The sequence below is a fragment of the Juglans microcarpa x Juglans regia genome, chromosome 6S, assembly GCF_004785595.1.
Source record: "Juglans microcarpa x Juglans regia isolate MS1-56 chromosome 6S, Jm3101_v1.0, whole genome shotgun sequence".
Classification (NCBI taxonomy): domain Eukaryota; kingdom Viridiplantae; phylum Streptophyta; class Magnoliopsida; order Fagales; family Juglandaceae; genus Juglans; species Juglans microcarpa x Juglans regia.
Window position 1 is genome coordinate 14854263 of NC_054605.1, and position 18849 is coordinate 14873111.

General features: G+C 37.4%; 1 protein-coding gene across 1 annotated transcript in view; it reads right to left on the reverse strand.

Annotated features, from left to right (window-relative positions):
• The window catches only part of LOC121237034, a 99739-nt gene that overhangs the window by 52554 nt on the left and 28336 nt on the right, over positions 1 to 18849 (reverse strand). Inside the window, 12 exon segments of the mRNA XM_041133585.1 lie at positions 3067 to 3198; positions 3515 to 3859; positions 3938 to 4110; positions 4176 to 4422; positions 4526 to 4600; positions 4686 to 4850; positions 16310 to 16408; positions 16526 to 16622; positions 17514 to 17623; positions 17711 to 17914; positions 18022 to 18228; positions 18314 to 18434. Of these exon segments, the coding sequence (XP_040989519.1) occupies positions 3067 to 3198; positions 3515 to 3859; positions 3938 to 4110; positions 4176 to 4422; positions 4526 to 4600; positions 4686 to 4850; positions 16310 to 16408; positions 16526 to 16622; positions 17514 to 17623; positions 17711 to 17914; positions 18022 to 18228; positions 18314 to 18434 (1975 nt within the window).

The following is an 18849-nucleotide window of genomic DNA, read 5'->3' on the forward strand; positions in this document are numbered from 1 at the left end:
ATTAAAATTGTTTAAAATCTTGTGCTTAGAAAAACACTTAAATAATTGAGACATAAACTAAAAATTTCGCAGAAATAGTTAGGCCTATCTCTTCAACTTGAGTCAATTCCTGTCCTGCACCTTCATTCTCAAATGGATCATCACCTAGGGTGGTTAAAACATTTAAAGGATACAAAAATGAGTCGAATACTCAATACTGTAAACATCATATTGTAAACATAATATGAAAATATGGATTTTAATTGTAAAATATCATTCACATTCCTTCATATAACCGAATACTTTTTTTTACAAGTACGAAAGAATTTTATTCATTGACTGAAATAGGCGCTGCCCATGTATACAGGAAGTATACAAAAGAAAACAACTAATTCCATTCTATAAAGAAGAAAACAAAAACTGAAAATCATGAGCTGAATCTCCATTAAGCACTATAGCTGAAAACCATTGAAATAAAGAAAACTCAAAGAATTTCCAGATTTCTTCCATAGTGCGCTCCTTATTATTAAAACATCTCTCATTCCTTTCCCACCAAATACACCACATAAGACACAAAGGAACCATCTTCCACACAGCAGCCCCTTGAGGAAAACTTTGCAGTCCAATCCAACACGCTAGTAGATCCACTACTTTCATAGGCATCACCCAAGCTATCCCAACTCTACTGAAAAGACCATCCCACAGTGCCTTAACCGAAGACTTAAGCATCACTACCATGAAGTCATGGCATTACCACCTATCCTTCTTTCCCTCCCTTAACCCATAACAACAACAACTAAATACCTCCACAAAAGAGGAAGAGAAGGGTGTTAGAGTAGAAGCTTCCTCCAATAAGTGGTTGAGGTCCACAGCTTTGCTAGGGTTGCTAGTCTTTGGTGCTTTAGGGTTTGTGTGTTGCGGCAAGGTGCATAAGGGCTAGGGATTTCGGTTTATGGGCAAGAATGATGAGAGAATAAGACTTAAGGTGGGTTTTATAATGTGGGTAAACTAGGGTTGTAGGGGCGGCAGCCCTAGGGCTTATGAGTTGAGGATAGAGTATCACATAGATAGGAGTTAGGGCTATCTTTGGAGTTGTGGTTTAAGTAGGATTAGGTAATTTGAAAGTGGCTTGGACTTGGACTATGCAGGTGGGTTTCGGCTAGGGCTCTAGTGGGTTGGATTTTATGGGCATTTTTTTTTTGGGACCAGGTATATGAGAACAAAGTCTCGACTAATCTTGGGATTGGGTTTCATGGACTTTTTGGGAGTGTTGGCAAAGAAATTCTTGGGCTTGCCCACCCTTTCATGGGCCTATGGGCCGAACCTCCTATTGGGCCTAATGGGCCAACCAACACTCATTAAATCTAAATTTATAATGTTTTTATAGGTACAATCCTATCTACCCTCTAATAAATCCTCAGAAAATAGACACGGGCCTAAAAGTGTAAGTTCTACTTCTTATTCTAACTACCTTCTATAAATAGAAACCCTAAATAGAGAGATATCTATCTTTCCTAAAATAGAAACCTCAAAAGTTCGGGTGTTACAAGTGTATACGACACACACCTAAGCATTCAAAGGGAAAGGAAGAAGAGAAATTCGAAAGCCACGAACGGTATCATAAATATGAGGGTCCACCCAAAGATAAAAGGGTTTGAGGGGGGAAAACTTTAATACAGTCAGCAGATTCCTTACAATCTTCAAAACTCCAACATTATTCTCTCACCAGTAAACACCATATTAGCCAAGTCACTTTCCACAAATCTTCACGACGGTGGAGATTGTTAAGATATAAAATAAATAATAAAATCTACATATTCCCATCAGCTTAAGCTTTTGGGACAAGTGGTGATTTCACAAAGATTAAATAGTTCTTCTCGACACACAAGGTGATCCTCCACACTCTTAGGTATTATCCAAACCAATTCAAAAAAATAGTGCAGAATCCACGAGGCATTTGCCACCCATGGTGAAGCAAAAGATGCTCAACAGATTCTCCACTACTTCAGCACATACTGCACCAACTATCAAGACACAGCTCTTCTGCAAATTGTCCAAAGTGAGAATCTTCCCAAGAGCAGCTGGCCAAATATATATATTTATAAATAAGTGACCCGCTATTGAATATAGAGCATGGTAGAAATATCTAACTTCAAAGCAATCACACTTTGGAAGTGTCCACTGAATCTTCTGTTATTCATCTCTCCCCATCCTGAAAGAATATAGTTTATCAAAGAAGGAAATGAAAAGATCCACTTCTAAGTCTTGCCCCACCCTAATGAAGAATACATTCCATTGTTGAGAACCTATAAAAAGATGTAAATTATCCACCACGGACACTTCCCTAGAACAGGTAATACTAATTATTTGGAAAAAGCTTCATTGATAGTCCAATCTCCACACCACACATCACGCCAAAAATAAATCCTAGAACCATCTTCCATATTTAAACTAGTAAAGCTGGCAAATTCCTTCCAAAACGTCCTTATAGTCTTCCAAATACCAACTCAAAGCTGCCCGTTCACTTCATTACTACACCCACACCAGTAAGTACCATATTTAGCACCCACCGCCACCAGCCACAAACTCTCACTCATTTGCATGCTGCCATAACCAATTCCCCAATGAGGCCTGCTTGAATAAAATAACTTTCAAACCCACAAATCTCCTATAGATAAACGGCAGACAGACCCCAATCCACCCCAGGACTGCTATATTGTCTTTGAAAACAAAGATAAATTTTGGAATTCCAAAACTTCACAGTCCCTTAACTAGGCACCAGTTGAAAAGGGGCTAAAAAGAACCAATCATGAGAACTGTCCGCTATTATCAAACATACTCACCTTCAAAAAAACTCGAACCAAAATCAGTAGATAGCGAGTTTCCAAATTTCAGAATGGAGAAAAAGAAAACAAAAGGTTTTTGGAAAAGAAACACAGGAAAAGAAATAACTGGTGAAGACCTATGTCAAAACAAAAAGAAAGAAAGATTAGTTTTTTTAAGAAATTTAACTTTTAAGTTCATAAACTCAAAAATTTTCAGAACCAATTGTTCTTGCTAAAAGAGAGAGAGAGAGAGAGAGAGAACCTCAACAAATGAACTGCCCCCAGGATTTCTCATGTCACAGACCCAGAAATACATATGGCTACTAGGAAGACTGTCATCACTTATTCTCAAATTTCCAAGGGCCGCTTTAATACTAAAAGATGATGGGAACACCTAGAACAAGAAACACATTTTATAAGCATGTGAAAATATTCACAACTAAGGCCTCATTTGTTTTCGCATATGAGATGAGATGAGATAAATTGAGATTAAAATTAAAAGTTGAATAAAATATTGTTAGAATATATTCTTTTAATATTATTTTTATTTTGGGATTTGAAAAAGTTGAATTGTTTATTTTCTTTGTATGGGAATTTGGGAAAGTTGTAATGATTAGATGAGATGAGTTGAAAAGTTTCCTAAAAACAAACGAGGCCTAAGAAAAGATAAACAAACTTTGAAGCCTCGAGGATGGGAGGATCAGCCAAACCTTAATATCCGTCAGCAAATTATCTTGCGACAGACTGGACAGCTTAGTTTCATCTTCATTCATCAACACAATTTGAGCATGTGCCATGTGTAATTTTAAATTGAACATGATTCTGGATTTCCCTTTTCCTAGCAAACCTTTAATTACTGGGTCCCCAGCTGTAGTTGAATATTTATCATCAATTACATCTTTGGAGACTTCCTGTTTCCCAGTGGCTGCAGAAGAACTGTCACTGAAAGATTCACAACTTTCATCCTTGATGTTAATAGCATTAGAAAACTCCATGATGGCAACAACTGTTGGCCGACGACAGAAAAAAGACAGGGTAGCCAGGGTCACCGTGACCTGAAAATTCATTTTATAAGCTACTCACACAACCAATTAATGGACTATAGGCAGAAATTTACACACTCAAAAACCAACCTGATTATCTATATTATTATATCCAGGAGAGTTCCGGTCATAAATAATTATTTGGGCTTTCACAAAACTATCCAAAGTATCAGATAATTCAATGTCCTGCCTCTTAGTTCCAATAGCATCAGTGGGCAGTAGACCAGAGATACGGTTAAAACTAGGGGCTTCAATGATAAAATCTCAGATCGGGGTAAATTTGAGGAACCCAAATACTCAGATTCATTTTTTGGTGACCATGGTGGATTGTCAACGGAATCAACTAAATTCTCCTCTGCCTCATAGAACTTATCGTCTCCACTTGGAGTTGCACAATTGTTGGCGCTTTGATCCCCAACATCATAGAAGGATGAATTCGCATCTGTACTCCCGATAAATGACCTTGCCAGAAAACAAGGACGAGACACTTTGTTGCGGCAAATTAAATCTTCAACCTCCAAAGATTTGAGCACAGTGCCAATGAACATATCATTCTCTATGATTGACAGCTCAACCTGATTGTACCAATGAAGAACCTCAAAAGAGTGAAAACAAGTATGCTAAATCCAAAAAAATAAGAGTGTGCACTAAATATATACAGTTATATATCTACATTACCTGACCACCAATTGCTCGAAACTCAAATAGATTACTCTCTTCAGCAAGGAGGACATTCATGTAGCTGTGGTCGTGCTAAAGAAAAAGCAGTATATCTCTAAGGGTTATGAGAACTTCCATCACGAGGCAACTTCACATAGTAGAAATAGCCTAGGCTTACCTGATAACTATAACTGAAGGAAACCTTTAGTTCATCAAGAACACCAGCAACAAATAGCCTCTCTGTATTCAATACATCAATTGCATCACGGTTTTCACCAAGTTCAGCTTCAGAATCCTCTGGCTCTGATGAAGTTTCTGATAAAGTACTAATAGGAGCAGCACCCTGCACAGAAATGTGAGAAAATCCGTATTAATATCTTTGCAGCTAAAGGCATTGTCTGATCAAAGGCAGGAGCTGGTTTTAAGCAGAAAGCTTTATCTCGCACCAGTACTTCTCGTTCTACAGCGCTGAGTTTAAAGTACATCACCCAGCATTAGCCTTGAGACTGATATACAACAGAATCAATATTCTCTAGAGATTATGGAAAAGAAAAAGGAGTGCAATTTTAAAACTTAATACTTCATTTTTGGTTTTTTCTTTCAACCTTCACTTCTGAAGTTGCAAGGAAGATAGCTAAACGGTATTAGCACATTCTAAAACTTTGCAAAGTGGATGCTCTATTAAAGCACTAATGTCCCAAAAGCTTCGACTAGTGAGAATAGGTGAATTTAGTCATTTATTATTTTATCACTCCCCCTGTGTGTGAGTCTAAGTGAGCAGAACATGTGAAACATTTAATTGAGACACTATGAAGTCAGAATTCGAACTAACAACTACTGCTCCAATAACATGTTAAGTCACTAATTGTCTCAAAAGCTTGAATTGGAGGGAATAACTGAATTGTATCATTTAAGTTAATTTAACAGCCCCTTCCTATATTCTTCCCCCAATTTCCCTCCAATTCTTCAGCCATATAGGAAAATTAACCCTTGAGCTATTTTATGAATCAAAGAACAAGATCACCTGTAACGACGCGATCCAATATTATTGGGGATAAATTATGGATAATTTCATTGGGTCTAAATTAGGTTAATGGGCCAATTATTATAGTAGCCCAATTGAGTATTCGAGTATTTTTTGAATAGACTACGGGCCTAAGATTTTTATTCTGACGGATATCGAATTTTATTGGCTTGCCATATTAGTTAATATCATTAAATATTTTTTACTAGGTCAAATCTTTTTATGGAATGTGATAATTAGCTTAAAATCTTTTAATGGGCCAAGTGGGAATTGGCCGAAAAATTTATAAAACAGGTTGTATTATTTTTAGAGGTTGAGTCGAGGCCTATAATTCACTGAAAAAGCCCAAATCTCGTACGCCCAAAACCCGAGGCCCACACCAGTTTGCTTTAAACCATGAAAACCAACTTGATCAGTTTCTCCACCCAACACGATTCCACTCCCATGCACATGCACATCTCTTCCAATTGTTTCTCTAGGGTTTTTATCAGTTTTTTTTCTTCTATATATATGCTTGTTACACATTATCACACACACACCCTCACATAAATCACCTTCAACCTTTAGACTAGAGTTGTCGCCGCTCGTCCTCCTCATCACAAAAGGTCAAACCGAGACCTCCACTCCTCACCACAACACCATGTACCATGTCCAGCCCCTACTGTCACCCCACTACCACGAGTCAGCCCTCCATTTAAAACCGATGACACCGCCCAGGCCACGCCAACATAACCACTTGCACGACGGAAAACCTGTGTGATAGCACTGCCCAGCCCCACGTAAAGTAGAAACCTTGGCTTCCTTACATAAACCACTGCCACCCACTCACATGGCAACGCCACCACAATCACGTATAGTTGACCAATACTCCTCAGCCGTTCAACACAGAAATGCAGCCTCACATCGCCGAAGGGCCTCTGTTTTTGCTCCATTAAAACAGAGCAATTTCAGAGCCCACCGTAGAGCCAAGTTTCCACCTTGTCAGCCGTTGCTCCTTGCCGGAAACGTCCACACCACACGGCTCAGTTACACTACACCCCGAACCACCATACATAAGTCCATCTCCCTCACGCCATGATTCTCACACTCTGTTCTCCTCTATTACTCACGGCATGCAGTTTCTCTCTTTCCCTCTCGCTCTCGCTCTCTCTCTTACCGTCTCTCTCTCTCTCACTCATCACTTTCTCTCTCACCCACACAGGCTGCCGCCGTCTAAATTCACCCAAGTCGCCACTCGTTGCCTAGCTCGCAGTAAGCCCTCTGCCTCTCGCGTAAGTCCATTGCCAAATGCATGAAACATGAATTTTAGGTAGGTTAGTTAAATTACAAAAATGCCCCTGCCTTTTTAGGATTACCAATTGAGAATAATTTACTGTTAAGAAGATTTTTGGTTTAGGAAATATAGGTGATTTTAAATAAAATCACATGTTTAATTAGAAATTTATACAAATTACGTGTTTATTTTTATAGGCGACCGATTATATGCCGAAAATAGTGGATTAATTATATGCCGAAAATAAAGGATTAATGATGCAAGGTAAGTAGCATGATCATACCCTTACTCGTATGTACGTTAAACGGCATGTCTTTTATAAAAATATTATGCATGTATGTCCTCCATTGGAAGCCACTTTTTACATACCCAAGACATGATAAAATTATGAAAATTTATGATTTTATGTGAAAAATTATGCATTGAGTTATTTATGAAAATTTATGATTTTATTAAATGAGTTATGCATCAAAAGATTTATGAAAAGTCATGATTTTGATTTATGAAAAGTCATGATTTTATGTGAGAGTTATGCATTAAAATAATTTATGAAAAGCCATGCATGATTTTATGTGAAGATTTATGCCATTAAAATATTTATGAAAAATCATGATTTTATGTGAAGAAACATGTATCATGAAAATTATGAAAGAATGCGATTTCATTTGAAATCTATGATATGATATGACAAGTATGCATGCGATTTCTTTTGAAATCTATGATATGACAACTATGCAAGTATGATTATGATAAAGTATAAATGATAAGATATGTAACGGCCTATGTTATGATATGAAGATGGTATTTATGTTATGGGCATATTGCATTACCAGGTCATACATGCTGGTAGTGCACCCAGTATGTCTTCTTTATGTATAGATTCCACAACCTGCGGCCACGGGCGGAATTGGAATCTTCTTAGATTCTCTAACCCTAACGGTCAACAGGGGATATCGGCCTATGATAAGTAAAAGATAAGTTCATGTTCATGTTATTTACGTATGTATTTATGAGTATGCACGTTTTTTAAGAAATCTTATATTTATTATGTTTACTGTATGATGTGTTATTTATTGAATATTTGACTCATTTTTGTATATTTTTATGTTTTTAAATCATCACAAGTGATGACATTTATGAGAATGAGACTGCAGGACAGGACTTGACCCAAGGAGGCAAGGCATAGGCCTAAACAAATTCTACTACAATTAGTTTTATGATTTAAGATTTAAATAAATTATTTTTGACAAGCAAATGAGATTTTAGTATTTTTTTTAAATAAGTGATTCTGCAGACTCTATTATGGATTATAATTATTTAATAAAATTTGTTTTATTTATGGAATCTTTCGCATCTGGCACGTCATTAAAAGAAAAGTTTTTAGTCAAGTTTAATAGCACACTAGCTCCCTGAAAATTCTAAAAATGTCTTTATTTGGGAGCGGGGTGTTACATCACCCATCACAAAAATGAATCAAAGAGCCAAGAAATAAATAGTTACTAATACTAGTTAGTAGTTATCGTTACAAACAACACAATTGGTAACAATTCAAATAGTAGATTAGTAGTACCGGTAAATTATTGTAGTTACCATAACAATGTTGTCAATCTACAGGCATACTGTTGCAATAGAATTTGTATTGAATCTGAAAAAATTTACTGAAAGAGGTATGCTACACATATAGGATAAAAAAAGAACTCGGTAAGTTGAAGTTCAAATTTCATTCAATTGTGATGCTCTCTCAAGATCAAAATTATATTTATACCACATAAACAGAAGATCCCATGGCATATAGTGATATGAAAAATAAAGCCTTCACATACTACTTAGTAGTTGTATAAAACGATTAAAAGGAAACCGCGATGAAAAGACACATATTTTGGCACTTCTCCAAGCACAATACTAGACTAATACAAAAGCAAAAAAACCATCTCCATCAACCTAACAAAACAGTATGATTTCTACTATAGACCTTTAAATTTTATTTATTAAAGACTCAATGGGTATTCATTGGTGTTCGTTCAGACATGTTGGAAATTTGAACTGTCTCAATGCCAAAATTATCTCTTTTACCTAAAAAAAGCAGGGGCCTCAGATATTGAGGGTTTTCGCCCTATATACTAAGTCGAAGTTGTATACAAAAAATACGATTATAAATTTCTAGCTAATAGAATGAAAAGGGTGTTGTAAAATGTCATTTCTAGAACTCAAAATGCTTTCATTAGGGAGAGACAAATTCTAGACCTGGTTCTTATCGCCAACAAGTGCAACAATAGTAGACTACAATCAAAGATTTGAGAAGTACTTTGTAAGCTAGATCTAGAGAAGGCGGATGACATGTTAATTTGTTGGTTGTATTTGCTAAAGAGATGTGGCTTGGTGAGAAATTGTGCTTTCTCTAGTGTTTTTCCATCCTTTTTTTTTTCTTTTTATCCCACCATCTGAAACCAAAGCTTTTCCATCCTGATCAATGGTTCTCCATATAGTTTCTTTTACAACTCTACAGGCCAAAAAAGGGGGGCCCACTATCTCTCTAATTGTTTGTAGTTGTCATGGATGCATTAAGTAGAATGTTGGCCATGGCTGTGGAGAGAGAACTCTTACCACGTTTTGGGAAGCTATAAAACTTATGAAGAGCTGCTTGTGTTGCATCTCCTTTTCACCAATGATGTTGCCTATTATTATGCTTTGAAACAACATCGGGATTCAAGATTAACTTTGCCAAAAAACTAGTTTCTGGGGTGGTCGTTGTCGGTGGATTGGTTAGTATGAGATGTAGGATGATAACTTTACCCATGTGGTACATGGGACTATCTTTGGTGACGCCAATCAAGGCAAAAATCATAAGGGATGACATCGTTGAGAACATGTAGCAACGTTTGAGAGGGTGGAATCGAATCTATCAATCAAAAGGAGGCAAGCTATCTCTGATCAAAAATACTTTTATCTAACTTGCCTTCTTATAATCTATCATTTGTAGCCCAGATGTCTTCTTTAGTTAGTGGAAGAATCTACATGAATTGGAACGAGCATGGGCCTTGGCACTCAATATTTCGGCATTGCTTGGGTGATGCCCCAACGAGTCATGGAGTTACTACCCATTTGGAGAAGCCATTATGTGGGCCACTGTAGCTTGGAAGCTTGGAGGTTCATTCCATCATGTTGAACAAGGTGTTTTTGTTAACATATACAATTTAGGAATGCTTGGCTGTAACATGTATATTTATCTCTCTGTTAATATTAGTTGTACACAATATATTTACCATGTATAGATGCTGAATATTAGGAATACTTACTTTCCGATCTATATCCCTAGTATTCTGACATGGTATCAAGAGCAAAGTTTGTGACTCATGCCTGTTTCGAAAAAAAAATTTCTTGTGTCTTTGGGGATTTTAGCACCATCTGTTGCTGGTTTCTGATGAGTTTGTGGATTTCGGTGCTCTTTGTTTCGTGTTTCTAGTTCCCAAGAAGCTGTCAGCAATCTCTGTTGCAATTCCTGGTTGGGTTCTACATTTCAATCGTGTTTGTGCAATTTTCTTGCCTCTGGTCTGCATTTTGGTGCCGTTTGTGCGAGTTCCTTGGGTCTCTTATGGATTTCGGCAGAATTTCTCTTGGTTTCTGGTTTGACTTCCTCTTTCGGCACTCTCTGTTTTGGTTGGGAATCTTTCGGCACAATTTTTCTTCTCTGGTCAGTTCTGTGTGCAGCTTCCTTGGTTTGTTGGTCTGGGTTCTTTCTGTAATCCCTTTTTGATATCTGTTTGTTTCTGGTCTGGGTTCTTTTTGTTCGATACTTTTGTTTTTTTCTCTTGTGCTTGTTGCAGCCATCTTCTGGTGGGCTATTTTATTCTTGATTTTATTCTTGGATCCATCATGTCATCAGATAAATTAGACTTGTTCCATATTCGTTTTACTGGCAAAAATTATTCCACTTGGGAGTTTCAATTTCAATTATTTGTCAAAGGGAAAGAGTTGTGGGGTCATATTGACAGGAGTGATCCCGCACCTAGAGATGTAGACGCTCTGTCTAAGTGGAAAATCAAGGATGTTCGGGTTATGACCTGGATTCTTAGCTTGGTTGAGCCTCACCTTGTTCTCAATCTGAGGCCTTATAAAATTGCCGTTGATATGTGGAATTAACTTAACAAGGTTTATAATCAAGACAACACGGCTCGGCGCTTTCAATTTGAGTATGAGATGGCTAATTTCACACGAGGAAGTCTCTCTATTGAGGAATATTTTTCTGTTTTTCAAAATCTTTGGGCTGACTATGCAGACATTGTTTATGCTAATGTTCCTACTGCAGCCCTCTCTGCTATTCAAGTAGTGCATGAAACAAGCACGAGAGATTAATTCTTGATGAAGCTTTGTTCTGACTTTGAAATTGCACGTTCTAATCTGATGAATCGTCATCCTGTACCATCTCTAGATGCTTGTTTGAGTGAACTTCTTCGTGAGGAGCAGCGTATAGTAACTTAGGCTGCCATGGAACATCGGGCTACTATCAATGCCCCTGTTACTATGGCTTATACAGCACAAGGGAGGAATAAGGGTCAAGACATGTGTGTTGTCCAGTGCTATAGTTGTAAAGCTTTTGGTCATATTGCTCGGCATTGCCCATAGAAGTTTTGTAATTATTGTAAGAAACTGGGTCATATCATCTCCGCTTGTCCCATTTGCCTAGAACGAAAGTAAGGTACCGCTTATCATGCCTCCGCTAGTGCCTCTAGCTTTGCTGCATGCCTGCTACCTCGCAGGTTGTTTCTTGTTCTACTCCTACAACCTTCGCAAACCCGAACACACACACTCCTGAAATGGTACAACAAATGATCATTTCTGCTTTTTCTGCTTTTGGGCTCTCAGGTAATCATAAAATTTCTTCTAAACCATGGTATTTTGACTCTGAGGCCTCTAACCATATGACCAATACTGTTGTTCCTCTTTCCAATGTCAGAAATTATGATGAAAATCTGAAAATTAACACCGTTGATGGCAGTTCTCTGCCTATCAAAGCTGTTGGTGATCTTTCCTCTTCCATAACTGATGTTTTTGTCTCATAACCTCTCCACAAATCTTATTGGGTCAATTGGTTGATAATAATTGTAATGTTCATTTCTCTCGTTTTGGTTGTGTTGTGTAGGATCAAGTGTCAGGGAAGATGATCGCAAAGGGGCCTAAAGTGGAACTACTCTTTCCTCTCCACGTTTCTCCTTCCATAATTATCCATAGTTTTCCTTTACTTTCTTTTGCATGTAATGTTGTTAGTTCTAGAAATAAGATGTGGCATAGAAGTCTAGACCACCCAAACTCAAATGTATTTCGTATTTTGTTTAATTCTGGTTTATTGGGAAATAAAGCATGTTCTTCTCTTGATCTTTCTTTTGATTGTATCACATGCAAACTTAGCAAAAGTAAAGTTCTCCATTTTCCTCATCATGCATCTCGTGCCACACAATGTTTCGATATTATTCATAGTTATGTTTGGGGGATTGCACCTGTTGTTTCTCATACGTATTAGAAGTACTTTGTTACTTTTATTGATGACTTTAGTCACTTTACTTAGGTTTATCTCCTACGAGCTAAGGCAGAAGTTTTTTTAGTATTTAAGCGCTTTCTTGCACTTCTTGAAACTCAATTTTCTACCAGCATCAAGGTCTTGCACTCTGATTCTGGCAGAGAATACATATCTAATGAGTTTCAGGACTTTCTTCAAAGCAAAGGGATCATCTCTCAGCATTCTTGTCCTTCGATACCGAAACAAAATGGTGTTGCTGAGAGGAAAAATCGTCACCTTATTGATGTGGTAAGAACTTTTTTACTTGAATCATCTGTTCCTCCTCCTTTTTGGTGTGAAGCACTTTCTACTTCGGTTCATTTGATCAATCGCTTACCCTCTCCTACTTTAAATCATGTTTCTACTTTCTTTAAGTTGTTTGCCTATTTTCCTTCATATTCTGATTTTCGTGCATTTGGTTGTGTTTGTTTTGTACATCTCCCTGCTCATGAACGACATAAACTTACTGCTCAATCTGTTAAGTGTGCTTTTCTTGGTTATGTTATCCCTTAAAAAGATTATGTTTGTTATGATTTCCATGCTCGTCGTATAAGGGTTTCTAGGAATGTGGTTTTCTTTGAAAATCAATATTTCTTTCCATCTCATGTTGAGCTGCCATCTCCATCTTTATCTCTTTTGCCTAACTTTTTTGATTGCCCAACAATTGTGGAAAGGTTCAAACTTAGTTTTGTGTATGAAGGAAATAGTCGACATGAGTCTGGTTCCACTTCCTCTATGTCCCCTCCAGATCTTGACCCGACGCCTGATCTTGCTCTTGCTTCCACCACTCTTCACCGGTCTACTCGTCCTTCTCAACCCCCTGATTGGTATGGTTTTTCCTCCTCTATCTCTCTTGTAGCTAGTTTATCTTTTATTTTCATTCCCTCTTACTACAAATAGGCCATGGAACATGAGTGTTGGCAAAATGCAATGCAATCAGAACTTCAAACACTTGAGGAGAATCACACTTGGGATATTGTTCCTTGTCCTCCTACAGTCAAAACTATTGGGAGTAAATGGGTTTTCTCTGTAAAACTTCGTTCTAATGGTGCTTTGGACCGATACAAAGCTCGCCTTGTAGCTCTAGGTAACAAACAGGAATATGGGGTTGACTATGAGGAGACATTTGCTCCTATTGCCAAAATGACCACGGTTCGAACCATCTTAGCTATTGCCACTTCACAGTCGAGGCAACTACATCAGATGGATGTGAAGAACGCCTTTCTTAATGGTGATCTACATGAAGCTTCCCTCTGTTACGACTACTCTTCTCCTCATGATGTCTGTAAGCTAAGGCGTTCTCTGTATGGGCTCAACCAGGCTCCCCGGGCTTGGTTTGAAAAGTTTCGTAATACACTTCTTACCTTCAGTTTTACACAAAATCAGTATAATTCTTCTCTCTTCTTCCACAAGTCTGCGGGGGGTATAGTCCTTCTCTTGGTTTATGTGGATGATATCATCATTACTGGCACACTGTGGTTTGATTACTAAGATTCAGAAGTTGTTGCATGCAACTTTCTATATGAAAGATCTTGGCCAGCTCACATACTTCTTAGGACTGGAAGTTCAACATCGGGCCAATGATATTTTCTTAAACCAGCATAAGTATATTCAAGATCTTATCACTTTGGCTAGTTTGGAGGACACTTCTTCTGTTGATACTCTTATGGAGGTAAATGTCAAATACAAGAAAGATGAAGGGGGTCTTCTGGATGATCCTGCTCTCTATCGACGCCTAGTTGGAAGATTAGAAGTCTAATCTACTTGACCACTACTTGACCTAATATCTCCCATGTCGTTCATCAGGTCAGCCAGTTTATGTCTTCTCCTCAGCATCTTCATCTTACTGCAGTTCGCCGGATTATCCGTTATCTTCGAGGGTCGCCTACTCTTGCGTTATTCTTTCCTACAAGCTCATCTCTTCAACTTGTTGCCTACAGTGATGCCGATTGGGCTGGGCGTCCGAATACGCATAGATCTACTACGGGTTGGTACATGTTTTTAGGTGATGCCTTAGGGTTGGGTTCATCAACTCATCTCAACTCATTATTACAATTTTTTAAAATTCCAACACAAAATATAATAAACAATTCAACTTTTTCAAATTCCAAAATAATAATAATATTAAAAAATAATATTCTAACAATATTTTATCATATCAACTCAACTCAACCCAACCCAATTCAACATCCAAACGCAGCCTTAATTTCTTGGACATGTAAAAAAACAAGATCGTGTTTCTAAATCATCTACTGAGGCTGAGTATCGTGTCATGTCTACTGTTTGTTCTGAAATTGTATGGTTACATGGTCTTCTGGAGGAGCTTGGGTTTCCTCATACTAATTCTACCCCTCTTCATGCTGATAACATTAGTGCTATTCAGATTGCAAACAATCCCTCTTCCATGAACGCACCAAGCACATTGAGGTTGATTGTCATTCTATCCAAGATACTTTGGAGAGTCGGGTGATATCTCTTCCTTACATTTCTTCTTATCTCTAAGTGGCCGATATCTTCACCAAAACAATGACTCGACAGCAACATCAATTCCTTGTTGGAAAATTGTTGCTGGTTCACTTACCAGCATCAATTTGAGGGGGGGGATCTTAACATATACAATTTAGGAATATTTGGCTGTTACACATTTATCTCTCTATTAATATTTTTTTTTAATAAGTAAAAACATTATATATATCAAAAATGAGTAACCAAGTACAATTAATGTATAAAGAAAACACCTTGCCCATATTAGAAGCCCCTAATGACCTAAAAAACCCGTGAAAAACAATCCAAAATACACCAAGCCCGACCCCAACCCCTTGTTTCCTATAGATCTAAAACTCTACCCGAAAACCCAACCCAACCCCTTATTTCCCTTAGAACTAAAACTTCACAATGCCCTCCCTTTGGACTTCCCTCTAGTTGAGCTACCACCCTTAGCGTCGTAATTGATTGCTCAATGAAGACGCTGTAACTCCCTGCTTTTCTTGAAACTTGATTTGGTTTCAAGCGTGTGGCTTGTCTCAATCGCAATGATTAGTTCTTTAAATTGGTATTCACATCCTCATGTGAAATTCCCACGAACTATGAATCTCGTTAACTTTAGGCAAAATCCAATCCGCTATTGGAGGAAGAGAGACCAAGAGAGCAACATTATCCCCAGACATGGTATCCAACTGCACTCCCGACTCTGGACATTCCTCTATACAAGGCACCAACACCAAGCTCATTGGTTCTCCAGACTCAGTTAATATTAGTTGTACACAATATATTAAATATTTACCATGTATAAATGCTGAATATTAGGAATACTTACTTCCGGTGTATAGATAATATATACTTTCCTTGTAAAGATTGGAGAATGGCCTTGATAATGAGAAATGGCTGAACCGAGACGGTCAGTTTTTCCAAAAGCTCTCTTCGTATCTCTGGTTTCCCTAGTATTCTGACAGTTTATAGATGGAACAAAATATAAAATAATTGAAGGATGTGAGAAGATTGTGGAGGAGCTTAATTCCATGGTGCTAAAAATGCTGTGTATGGATGTCGGCTCAGAGTAGCTGTGGCTGGTTTTTGTTTTCCTCCTTTCTAATCGAATGCTTTCTATTGTATACACCTTGGGTACTTGGGTTGCTACTTTTTGCTCTTAATGAAATTTGAAGTACTGATCAAAAATATATTCTTTTCATAAGGAGACAAAGTAAAGAAGAACTTCCACCAGCAAGAATTACACAAAGCAAAGCAACCAAATTGTAAAACAAATTTCTATCAACTAAAGACTCAAATCATTTAAATGCAACTAAGGAAAGTCCTGCCACCCTAAGGTACAACTCAAGCCTAAACAAAAAGAAGCATACCCGCTCATAACATAAAACTTTCTACGATGATTACGATAACGTCATTCAAAATAGAAAATCAAATTAGGTAAATTGAACTAAATAATTGATCTACCGATGCACGATAAATAGCCCCCTGCAAACGGCTGTGCCAAGCATTTCTTGAATCATCTGAATCGCATCTTAATATTAATGCATTTGCATCCTCCACAACCTACATAAAAATGAAAGTTCATATGACCTGATATTCAACCCTTGAGATTCTATCATAATCAAATGTATGGTGTAGTTAAATTATCTCTGTAGTAACTTATAAAGACATAATTACAACCTTGATAATTGGTTGTGCAGCATTACAAAGAGCCAAAACATGTTCTTCACCACCAACAAAGTCAGGTGGAACTTGATATATCTGCTTTCCTCGTAAACTACATTAAGCATATCAATACAATATATTTATTAAAACCAATGTAGATGGGAAGGAAGGAGATGCAGAAAACTTTTAATACAATTTGACTACGAAAGACTAATTGAAATACATGAAATACAAAACAATGAGTTTTGTAAGACTATAACCTTCCCAAAGAAGCAACTTAGGATTCCCATGTGTACCCATAATGTTAACAGGTAAAAAAGTGGGCAAACAAAGAGAATTACAACAAAAAACACAGTAAGACAGCTTCTAGAAAAGAAAGAGGATTACTGAAACAAAAATGCCAATGCCTGTGCAACTTTACAATCTGTGTGTAACAACTGTATCATAATATTCCAATTTTTATCTTTAAGAACTTTACTTATCAAAAAAAAAAAATTATCTTTAAATGTCACGCACTTAGAACAGCGATGCACGTCAATTTCATGGTGAGCAACTTAGCTCAACAAACTGATATATCTGAAACTGCTCTATCGATTTTTATCAACACATTTCATCTTTTCACGAGTTCTCCTTGCTTCATGTTTCCAAGCTTAAATAAATAATTATTGTAATATAATATAATAATCTGTCAAAGATAACAAGCTTTTTACTTGGAGATCTGGCCAAACTATTAAGCACATACAACTGATTGCTGTTCTGGCCTCACCGGCTCTTGTTTCTCCAAGTCATAACAAGGTTGTTAAATTAAACTTCTAGTAGCCTACAAGAAAGTTCTGTAAAGAGTCACGAGCTTTTTAATTGGACAAAGTTTCTTTCACTCCAATATTTCCATTGTTTGAAGAAACATTTCCATCTTTTCTAAACCATATTTCAGAAATCTCAATTAATGTTAAGATCCAGTCATGCCAATTATCCATGCAATTCAGAAAAATTGGCTTCTGACCTGATACGCTGCTTATAAGATTTAGAGAAAGGGCTCTCAAGTACATAGAGGAAAGGCCCAACCAAGCAGATGTATCGCCGCTGCCATACAGCTTCCCTGTTTCCAACACCCTAAAACGTGAAAACAGAAGAGAAACAATGTCAGTAGATACCATCATATATACAGAAGTATTGGGTGAAAAGGGTGGAGAGAGAGACCTTCCATGTGAGAAGGGACAACCACCCTTCAAAGTCAGCTTGATTCCAAGGGAGTAGTAAATCCAAGTCCTCACCATCTCTCCCCTGAAAGATCTTCATCACTTGCATCAGTCGATGATACCGAGCTGGAGAAAAGTGAAACCCCAATGATGGCAGCCGCACAGCAAGTCTTGTAGAGGGATAGGATGGGTTTTCTAATCGAATCTTTACATCAAAATAAAGTAAGTTTCAATAGCATGAGTTGTCATGACAAGATTATAAAAATGAACACCCATACTGGGCCAAAACTAAAGAAAGATGTTGGGTATTACCTGTTGAAGCCTCAAAATTACCCCACACTTATCAATAAGGGGCAAGAAACCAACACCACTAGTGCTGGCAGAAAGATCATACTTGTTGGAAGGATTTTCACTCCAATGGTAGTCCCCATCAACCAAGAAAGCAGAAATATCACTCAAAACCAAATCAAATTGCAGATACATATCGAGCTCCTCAGGTGATCCAACTTCATGCTCATCCTGCTTACATTTTATACGCTCCACATGAATTTCAGCTTACACAAGTCCAGACTGAAAAAATTAGGAATCAATACTTTGCATTAACCTGTGTCCGAATAAGCAAATTCCCCAAATCAAGCAGAAGTTTTGTTGCATGGGACTTGTCAGGATGAAAATCAGTAGGAATGGTAATTTTGGGAGCAGCAATATCCAAGTTCAACAAAAACCTGCAATCATATAAAATGTTAAATGGATTATGTAGATAAAATATACCAATAATTGCCAACCATTTCCACCCACCTTAATACAAACGCATTATAAATCAGTTGGGTGTCTGTAAAATAAATGTTCAACAATACTAAAAACCAACAACTCTTTTCTTGGAGAGTGGCAGGGGGTTGAGACAGAAAAAGGAACAAACTGCTACTCAAAAACATGTACATATAACTTTCCAAAGCTGTAAGAGGTGTAACCCTTGCACGCTTAAATTTTGCCAAAATCTCCAACTGGAAAAATAACTTAATCACTTACAAAGGCCTTCGATTATCATCTCAAGACACTCTCCTACAGAACAGACCATAACAAGATAAAACATTCCAAAATCTAGGTCCAAAAGCACCAAGGGAATGCTAGCACCAATAA